Below are 9,634 nucleotides of genomic sequence, written 5' to 3'. Positions count from 1 at the left end.
GGTTATATTATCCAAAAATTATGTTAAGGATCTTGTGGCGTTTTTTTAATCCGAAATTGTCTCTAAATAAGGAAAAGCTAGGTTCTTAACATTTTTGACTAATTACCAGTAAATACTAAGAGCGCTGTTTAACATACGTTTTTGAATTTTAGAAGATTCCATAAAGTTTTTATGTAGGTGTTGGTATTTGGAATACAGGCGTGTTACGTGTATGTATTCTTGGTTTTTTGAATTACAGACCAGTTACAGGCGGTTTACTTGTACCCACCTGCGTCAGACCAAACGGGAATCATCTGTGATGTAGGTATGCAGGTATGTAGGTAATGTAGGTATGTATGTAGGTAGGTAGGCTATTGCGCAGAAATTGGCATTCTCAAAACTTGGCAGAATTACAGTCAGTATAGGTGTCAATCAAACTTGTGACAACAATGAAAGTTTGAAAAAATATGATAACTTCACAGCTTGATTCTCACAAACTAAATATTTATAAAATCTTCAAAATCCAAGACGTCTAATTATGAAATACTTGTGTTTTAGGCCAAGTCAAACAGAGCAACGATCCAAATTTTGCTCACTTCATTTTTGATAGGAACAGATCATCTAGGTTTCAATGCCAAATGTTTGTTAAAGATTCCGCTTTGAAATCCGTGCTCCCAACGGGCGATGCTTTAAAGGTCTCCTGAACTATTCCACTCAATTATACAAAATTTAGTAGACAAGAAGGTTTTCATCATTTCAAATATCCCATTATTACTTTTCTCACCCGTATCTCAACGTTTTTCCTCATTTTTTCGTACTTTTTGTACTTTTTTCACCATCACCTTTTTTTCAAAAACTTTTGCTTGGCATCAAGTATGTCTGTCGACAGCCGTTTCACACTTGATCATTTATTCATAATCGTGCCTTCTAATATATATCCCTCACTTCTCACAGCTTCTTCTGCATCGTCTTTCCTTTTGCCACTCATACATTTCTTAAACGATCCATCCTCATCTACACACATACTTTTTGAGTTGCCATCTGCTTTTCTGTTATCCAACATTTTTCACAAAACAACATTTTTTACTTCTCATTGATAGATTCTTTGCGTGGCGGCAACATTTGGACGATGTTGTGACAAACTGATTTTCGGGGGAAGGAAAGATGGAGAGCATGGTCACTGGGGAATTTCCGGAATTTCGAAAAGATGCCGTTTCCGCACGAAACCACTTGCCCATTGCCCGCCGATGCCGTCGCCATCACAGCTTTAACGTACATCGTTCGGTGGCACGAGAAATTGGAATCAATTAAGTGGCTGAGATGAGGAGTGGGTGGAGTAATACTAGACCAGTTAATTCTTTTTTAAATGTACTCAAGTTTTGTGCTACTTTTGTAGAAAATTTAAAATATTTTCTAAAAACTCTGACAGAGCTCTTTCAGCTCTAAAGCATGCGGGACGTTATAGGAAAAAGCTAACAATAGTTCAAATAATTTTTGTGTTCTGGCCAACAACCTACTTTTTGAGAGCTGACGCCATCCGGAGATACTCAAAGCATATTGAAATATTTATATTTTTTGCTTAAAATTTTCCATAAGGTTTTTTTTTAGATCAAAACTCATTCCTTATTTTGAAGCTTCGGTATCAGCAAGGTTGAAAAAGTTGAAAAAAGAACCGTATTAGTCATACAATTACATGCAATACTTTTTCCGATTTTTTCTCTTTGTATATGTTACTAAATATAATAGTTTTACAATTGAAAAGTGATGCTTCTACTACACCTTTCCAAAATATTGTAAAGAAGCCCCTATACACGTTCCCAAATCACAGCATCTTCAAAAGCTGGAAAATGAGTATATAGTCAAGTCAGAACTAATTGAAAAAGCAGTTATTCTCTTCAAATTTTGTTGTTTATTCTCTATTTTTCTTCTTTTCCCTATTTGTATTGCTCCCCCGTTTTTGTCCGCTTTTTACCGCATAAAGAAGAAGCTTCTCTCACATTTCACAAGTGGGCCAAAATAGAAAGAGAGGAGTGGGGAATGAGAGAGAAAAGTTTTGTGTCAGATTTCCCATAGAGGAGAAGAAACGAACTCAGTTTTGCTCAATACCTCCATATCTCGGAGCTTGATCTTTTTTTGGGATGACAATCAAATCAGAGTTCACAACAACTGAGACACTTTTTTATGGGTTTTGTTTGAATGTGTTCTCCCAAAGGGACTTGGAAATCCCAGCATGTTCTAATTTATAGTTGGTCCTCTTTTAATCGAATGAGATTGGATTCTACTGGGTAGAACAGTTTTTTAAATGCTATTACTTCCCAGCCTAGTAGAACTCATGTGAAAATAAAACTAATTTTAATTGTTTTTCTGAGAATAATATTTATCTAACAATCAGTTTTTTTTTAAGTTTTAAAAATGAACTTGCACCGCATTAAATTAAAATAGTTCAATTTATTTTAAGTAATATGTGAAACTCTCCACACAAAAATGCGAAGAGTTTTCTTCTTTGATCTCAATTATCTTTGTTAAATTTTAAATTTTTTCATTTCATCTAACTAACTAAGACTATGCAAGCTAATTTCTACTGCTAACCTTCTAGGAACTCAAACTTTCCGATACTTGATACATTTTCTGTTTCATCTAAATATTTTCTATAAGTCCATAAAACATATGCCCTTTCTGTTAGGTAACTCATCAAAAAGGTCACTTGTTTCACGACACCACCTGTCGCTCACTCATTCTTTTTGGCTCCCAATGTACTAATTGTTACATTTCTCAAGACGCTGCTCCCGTCTCATGTCACATTGACATGTGTGTTCTTCCTCTCTTTCTGGTTTCACTACTATTATTATCCAAATTGAGGTCCCCTCCTTCTTCTTCTTCTCCACGTTAATCCATCACCCTCCAAAAAATGGAGATTTGCCTGCTTTTGTGATTCTTGCCTATGCTCCTCTTCGAAGCAGCTGTGCTCTGAATTTCCATTCAAAAGTGCTTCTCGATTGGCCAACTTTTAATTAGAAATTTCTCGCCTCTTCGTCACCAACGCCAGCACATACACCCCAACAAAAACTTTTTCGGGGTCATTTTCATTTTCATTGCCTTTTTTCTCTTTCTGCTTACTTCTAAATTTCGATGAGATTCGCAGCTGCATGTGCATAAGCGTGTCAACTGGCTCAGTCGTGTTGTTGCAGATGAGCACATATGCACCACAAACTCAATCAAAAAATATGCGAAGACGTCCCGTCGACAGACACGAAAGACAGCTCGTTTCGATTATAATAGGGTCCGAGAATTGGGTGGGCGGGGCTTTTGGACCCAGTTTTTCGTGTTTTGAAGAGATAAGCAACAACAAGAGAGAAATAGGGAAAAAGAAGTCACACGAAACAGGAGAAAAAATATTCCATTGAATTCTGAATCTGGGCATTAGAATTCGCGGAAACTTTCAAGCACAATTTAGATGATTTTTATTGCTTTAATTTTGAAAAACCAAAATTCAAATCACTTCTGTCATTCATTCAAAAGTATCTAATACTATACATACCAAAGAATTCACTTTTTCAAAAACACCCCTACCAAGTTTTTCACACAACTGGCTTAGAAAAAAGCTTCAATGCTAGCCATGTTCTTTTCAGAATTCCTAATTTCGACTCACTTTATTTTTATTTTCTAACAAACTCATTCATCCTCACTATTTTTTTGTTTTCTTACTTTATTTTCTTCTATTTCATAACTTTATTTTACTTCCCACCAAACTAAAATTGCAAATATTTCTTTGATGTTACTTTTCGGAGTTCTACAAAATTGGATCTGCTTTTCCTGGAGCTTTCAAAATTTTAAGTCGAATTCAAAAATTCCGTAGATTGTATAAATAGCACAAAAAAGGTACGCCATTCAAACTTTAGATGCAAAAGTGGCCTTCAAAAATATATTTAGTTTTGAATTCTTGTGTCAATTATACATATATGTTCCAAAAACATTATCTTTTCTATTACAGGTGAATCGGTAAAAAAATTTGGTTCCAAAGAATGTGTGATTTTAAAAATTATTTGCAGAGATAAGTCTCAATTATTGAAAAGTATGTACAAATATCTTATTCTATTGGCAATCCGATATCTTCCAAAAAGTACAAGCCTGTGTCCTTTTTCTTCTTTTTCTCCCTTCTCGACACACTCGAAACTTCCGAAAATCTCTCAGATTTCACGTCGCCCTCTACCAACCGGGGAGCATTTTTAATTAGGAGTGCTCCCTTCTTCAGTCCAATCCGAAGCTCGCCTTGTTTGTTTGACCCGGTGTGTGTGGTATAGTTCCGAACTCAATTTTAGTAGTCAGGAAGCGAACGACGACGACGTAATATTTATTACTCCTTTCCCGCCTGGGTTATTCGTGTTTTCTCAACGAAAAAAAAAGTTCCCGTTCGAAAAAGATATTCTCATCTCAAACACATATTTCACCCAACCTCATTCTTTTCTCTTGGTTTTAGAACCTCATTAATGTTTTAAAAATGAAAAAGAGGGAGGATGTTAGAACAAGATGAGCATTGATGATCCATGTGTATGCCACGTCATGCTCCTACTCCTTCTTCCTCATTATTTATTTCGTATTTTTCTTTTTTGTTTAGACAGTGTCCTCTTCCTTTCTCAATTTTTCGTTTCTTTTGTATTATTCCACTCACCTTTTAAACTTTTCTGATCTTAGAACTTTTCCCAGCTTATTTTAAATACAAACTTACACGGCGCAATACAATGAGATTCCTCTATAAAAAAGAGAGACACAAAACTGGAAGTTGCACGAACTGTAATTTTTAGCCCCACAAAATTTCAAAATCGAATACGAATTTCAATTGCTGGCTACTCTAAACATTTCTAGAAAAAATTCTAGAAAAAAGCGCTAGCGGTCCAAAATCGAAAATTAGTTTCACTGAAGGACAAATTATAAAAATCTGAGAGTCGTTATATTTTCTTTCCCTATACATCACAATAATTACCTTCGTCAGATCACCTCACTCATCGTATTTTCTCCGTATTTTCCATCATTTTATATTTTCGCCGAAATTTCCAGCAAATCTCGATCTTCACTTTGTGACTACTGTCAGCAACGCATATCAATGTGCTCTCATGAGACGGAAGAATGGTAGGTGGACCATATGTGAATAGCCTTAAATTCCAAAATCAAATAATTACAGGCTTCTCCGTCGCATCCGTGTTCATACTTTGCTCGATTGCACAGATGACATGTGAAGAGTTTGAGCTTGAGAACACTGAATCATTAGTGAGTATTCTACATTATCATGCAGTTATCATTTGGGAATAATTTCAGGTAGAATGTGTTCAGTGTGTTCAACTTTGGCGTTCAGCTTCAGCAAAAGAAGGGAAGGTGTGCACGAGTGGAGCTACCACTTGCAAAGGAAATGCTTGTTTTATGAGTAAATTTTTAAAACTTGAATTGAATTTAAATTAAAATTTTATACTAAAATATTATCTAACTCCAATAATATTTTCTAGGACAATGCAAGCACTGTCCAGTATATCAATACATGTCAGGATGTGTCAACTTCTCTCCGTGGCAATTGGCAGATTTAGAAGTATTTACCAATTTATATGTTCACGAGATATTCCGAAATTTCAGATGAACCGTCGTACATCAGAACTTCGAATGAGACGGGTTGGTGCAGTTCTGTTATGTGAAGATACTTTTAATCAGACAACGTGTGTCTGTAATAGACGAGACAAATGCAATGATATTCACTCTCGACTACCATTTGCCACGTATGCTGAGGGCCTTTTCCGAGGTGTCGTCAATTTTGACACTATTATTGCGGCTATCGATCCAAGGTAATTTTCATTTTGTTGATGCTGAAATTTTCCATGTGGAATGCATCATTTTTTACAAGTTTCCATTATAATATTTGCATTGACTTTCACTTCGATATTTTCTCAAATTAATCAGTTTAAAATTACAGATATTTGGAAGTGATGTCTGGTTATCATTTCCGGTTTCTTGCTTCATCCTCATCTTCATTCTCATCCTTCCTACCTTCCATTGCAATCATTCTTTTCTTCGTTTTGAGTCACTGATTATGGGTTTATTGTTTTCATTTTCAAAGAGCAACGAATAAAAATTGCTCAAAAGTGCATAAATACTCGTTTATTGACAAGAGATCATCATTTGAAACAAAGAAGGCGGGTGCAAAAAAAGAATAACAAAACTGATTAACAAAGTTCTGACTCACACGTATCTGTACGAAAAGTCATAAGTGACAGTTGCTCCCGACGTATATAGAATAACTGGGAGTGGATTAACAGTAGTTGTTAGATTTAATGGAGTATTCAGACAACAATCTCTGAAAGAATAACTCAATTGATAGTTTGCATAACTTCAAAAAGTACCTATCATTTGTTATCCTTGGGTCCTGAAGATGTTTCACTTCAATTCCTCCTTCATAACAACCAAATGAACAAATTTGTCGTCTGATTGAATCGGATGTAATTTCATAAATAACTTGCAATGTTCGATCGGAGGGTCCGACAATCCATGAATTACAAAACGTGAAATACTGATCATCATTTCTACTGAATCTCACAGAAAGCTTCTGTTTTTGCCAGCGATCTGTTGCAACGAGTGTACTGCCACATCCTTCTGGCTGAAACAGGTTCATATTGGTTTTAGAATTTGTATACGTACAAATTACCCTCTGATCACAGAGATCTCCACCATAACCCATTGGACAGTTACAAACTTGACAATTATTGGGGTTTGGTATTCCCCCATTTGCACAATTAGCTAATTGCCCGGCATTTCTGCATGAGTCATAACACTGATAATACTGATTAATTTGATCGAAGTCGTAAAAGTTTGGAATCATACTTCCCATTGTTTCGATAAATGATCGATCTTTTGGAAGCATTGTTTGTTCGTCATCTTTGTTCGAAAAACTAAAATGTCTTGATATTTGATTGAAAAACTCCTTATTCTCTTACGAATCAGCTGAATAATGCATAACACTTCCATAATCATACGGTACTAGGTTAGCCCAGAGACGAGGCGATAGTAGTTCGAAATTCGGAAGATCCCGATTCTGAAAGTTCAAATTTCAAAAACCATATTTTAAAAAATCTTACATCAATGTTTTGAGCTAGAATATCTAAATATCGATTCCTGTCACTTCTGGATTGAGTATGCTCGATCCCAATTGCATGCATTAATTCGTGAATTGCAGTTCCCATCTTAAATTGTCTTTATTTACTAATTTCAAAATATCCTATTACTAACTCCCCAACAATTCTTAGTCAAGGAGACATCTTGAGTTCCAATTTGTTGGCGTCCAATCGGAGATGAGCATGATCCAAGATCAACTATTCGGACCGAATCTCCATCTGAAATATTCTATTTGGAAGTGGATGGAAACAAATTGTATATGACACCAAAAGTGCTCAATAGTGTTAGCGATAAGCATCTGCAATGCCATAATTGTATTAAAGCCTAATAAAAAAAATAAAGTTAACAAGATTTTTAAAAAATATTCACTCTGCCAGAAATTTACCTGAATATTTCTCATTAACGTTTTGAAACCGAATACAAGTCCATGCCTGAAGCTCCTCAATAGCTAATCTCACAGATTTCTTGATTGTACCTAAAACCACAACGTACACCAGCAACATTTCTTGACTTTCGTTAACTAACTTGTCACATTTCCCACATAATATGGAACCGTATTGTTTGGCCATCTATATGTGAGATCTCTCTGGACTTGTCTAACTTTTCTCTGAAAATTTTATTTGGTGAGTCATTGAAGAGTGTCCGAGTTTTAAACAAATTGTTATTTTAGAATTGACATAACAAAACGCGTTATTTGAGAATTAGATTGATTTGTTTACAAAATGACGAACCCTGCCCAGTGATCCAAAGTTTGAATGTGTGCGGTAATACGGAATGGCACAGTCGATGACCGTCTGAAATGGTGAAAAATGGCGAATTAATTCATTATTTTCAAAATATTTCAAATGGAGATTGAGATTATTTATATGAAAATCTATTATAGGTTTCCATCAAAAATGACCAGTAAGTAAAAACAACTGTTCTGAAAAAATTTTATACCTCAACCAAGAAAATTATTTGTAATTAAACATTTTTCGAATTCCTAACTTGAACTTGTCAAAAATATTTTTTTGCATTCTTCCTTTTAAAAACTAACCAAAAAAGCCACGAGACAAATTGTGATACCTAAATAGATCTGCATAAGTGACAGGAATAACCAAAAAAGAGCCTCAATGCTTACTATAAACTGTGCCAAGTCAACTGGTATTTGAGCAAACTTTTTTCTTTTCTAACTCCTCCCCATTAGATAGGCTTTTTAGCAAATACAGTTCGATTTTGTAATTTCTATTTGAGGTTACCCCGTTTCTATTTGTTGAGGATCTCTACCTTTTAGTAATAATACTTGTTCATTTCCGTGTTTGAGAATTGTCTAGCTTTTCAAAAGTTGTTCAGATGGTTTTTGACTCAATTTTTGAATAATAATTATTTAAATCTTGCAGATTTTGCTCGTTTCGCAGTGCAAAATTCATGTAGAGATGCGTTTATTCAGCTGGAAGGGTTGCGTGGTACAACGCAAACATAGATTACCAAAACTTTGAATTATTTTTCGAAACCGATGTCAGTGAACTTACGATTCAATAAACAAAAAAATCACGGCCGATTTTTTTCATAAAAAAAAATTTAATGCATTTTGCGAAAATTCAAATATCATTCAAAATTCGTAAGAAAACTGGATTGGATCTGTCTGAAATGCGACCCTGTCTTTCGAGAGACAAAATGTAATAAAATGAATATGGAAAACTAATTCATCGGAACTAATTCATGTATCATCGGAAAATTGTGTGATTCAGCTTTGAAATTTGTGCTTTATAGCTTACATTGTTTCTTTCAAAAAGAACATATTTTTCAAACTTGAAATGGAAGTGATCATACAGGTAAAAAGAGCAGAAAACAAAAAAGTCGAGAAACGCAAATAGTTACCAGTTTTGTCAGCGTCAGCCAAAATGCCGGAGGATACAGAGAACTGTAAATAATAAATATTTGCTATTTCAATAAATCATCGCTAAAATCGTATTATTTTCTTGGAATCATCGTCAACTGGAGCTTAAGAAACTTCGGCTTCGCCCTGAAAGTAGTCTTAACGATCGATTGCACATCTAACTTAAACCCACAATTGAATTCCAAAATCAATTGCCAAATGTTACGTCGTTCGAACTGAAAGCGAACCAAATAGCTTCATAAACTCGCTAAATTGAGTAACTTCAAACTGGCGTTTCTTAAAAAATACGCGTCTAGAGGGCACATGTCCAACTAACAAAAATGATCAGAAATATTTTTTCTTTCTTTTGAATCATCTTTCCAGACCGTTTTCTGAAAAAATCCAATTTCGTCCATAAAACTCTTCATATCGAACGTATCGACTTGAAATTTTGAAAAATGACCACTCCTTTGAGGGCTCTACAATGTCCTACAAAAAAAGTGGACCTTTGCCTTTCGGAAATTGACCAAAAAATGAAATTGGGATATTGGGGTCGAAAAATATATTTTTAGAAAGCTGAGAACACGTTATTTACGAATATCATATTCATTTTTGATGGTTTCGTCTTTGAACAGACTTGAAATT

General features: G+C 34.8%; 2 protein-coding genes and 3 non-coding genes across 5 annotated transcripts; 2 read left to right on the top strand and 3 right to left on the bottom strand.

Moving 5' to 3' along the window:
* Positions 1-1,082: 1,082 nt before the first annotated feature.
* F46C5.11 lies at positions 1,083-1,212 on the bottom strand. The gene has a single exon (NR_051466.1). It is a non-coding gene; the product is annotated as an Unclassified non-coding RNA F46C5.11 (non-coding RNA).
* Positions 1,213-1,962: 750 nt separating this feature from the next.
* Positions 1,963-2,100, top strand: F46C5.12. Its single transcript, NR_051465.1, has one exon. It is a non-coding gene; the product is annotated as an Unclassified non-coding RNA F46C5.12 (non-coding RNA).
* A 2,081-nt stretch (positions 2,101-4,181) lies between these two features.
* Positions 4,182-4,290, bottom strand: F46C5.13. The gene has a single exon (NR_051464.1). It is a non-coding gene; the product is annotated as an Unclassified non-coding RNA F46C5.13 (non-coding RNA).
* A 744-nt stretch (positions 4,291-5,034) lies between these two features.
* Positions 5,035-6,126, top strand: F46C5.2 (uncharacterized protein). Its single transcript, NM_063480.8, has 6 exons — positions 5,035-5,106; positions 5,159-5,244; positions 5,293-5,398; positions 5,478-5,557; positions 5,602-5,807; positions 5,936-6,126. The coding sequence occupies exons 1-6, from the start codon at positions 5,091-5,093 to the stop codon at positions 6,048-6,050; spliced, it is 609 nt and encodes a 202-aa protein (NP_495881.2). The 5' UTR covers positions 5,035-5,090; the 3' UTR covers positions 6,051-6,126.
* nas-25 (Zinc metalloproteinase nas-25) lies at positions 6,107-8,253 on the bottom strand. Its single transcript, NM_063479.5, has 10 exons — positions 8,168-8,253; positions 7,863-7,925; positions 7,657-7,738; positions 7,517-7,606; positions 7,246-7,349; positions 7,095-7,199; positions 6,954-7,051; positions 6,665-6,908; positions 6,363-6,616; positions 6,107-6,316 (listed from the first exon to the last, which is right to left on the bottom strand). The coding sequence occupies exons 1-10, from the start codon at positions 8,210-8,212 to the stop codon at positions 6,202-6,204; spliced, it is 1,200 nt and encodes a 399-aa protein (NP_495880.1). The 5' UTR covers positions 8,213-8,253; the 3' UTR covers positions 6,107-6,201.
* Between the last annotated feature and the right edge of the window lie 1,381 nt (positions 8,254-9,634).

This window comes from Caenorhabditis elegans, chromosome II (assembly GCF_000002985.6).
Source record: "Caenorhabditis elegans chromosome II".
Lineage (NCBI taxonomy): Eukaryota > Metazoa > Nematoda > Chromadorea > Rhabditida > Rhabditidae > Caenorhabditis > Caenorhabditis elegans.
This window is presented reverse-complemented; position numbering and strand designations above follow the sequence as displayed.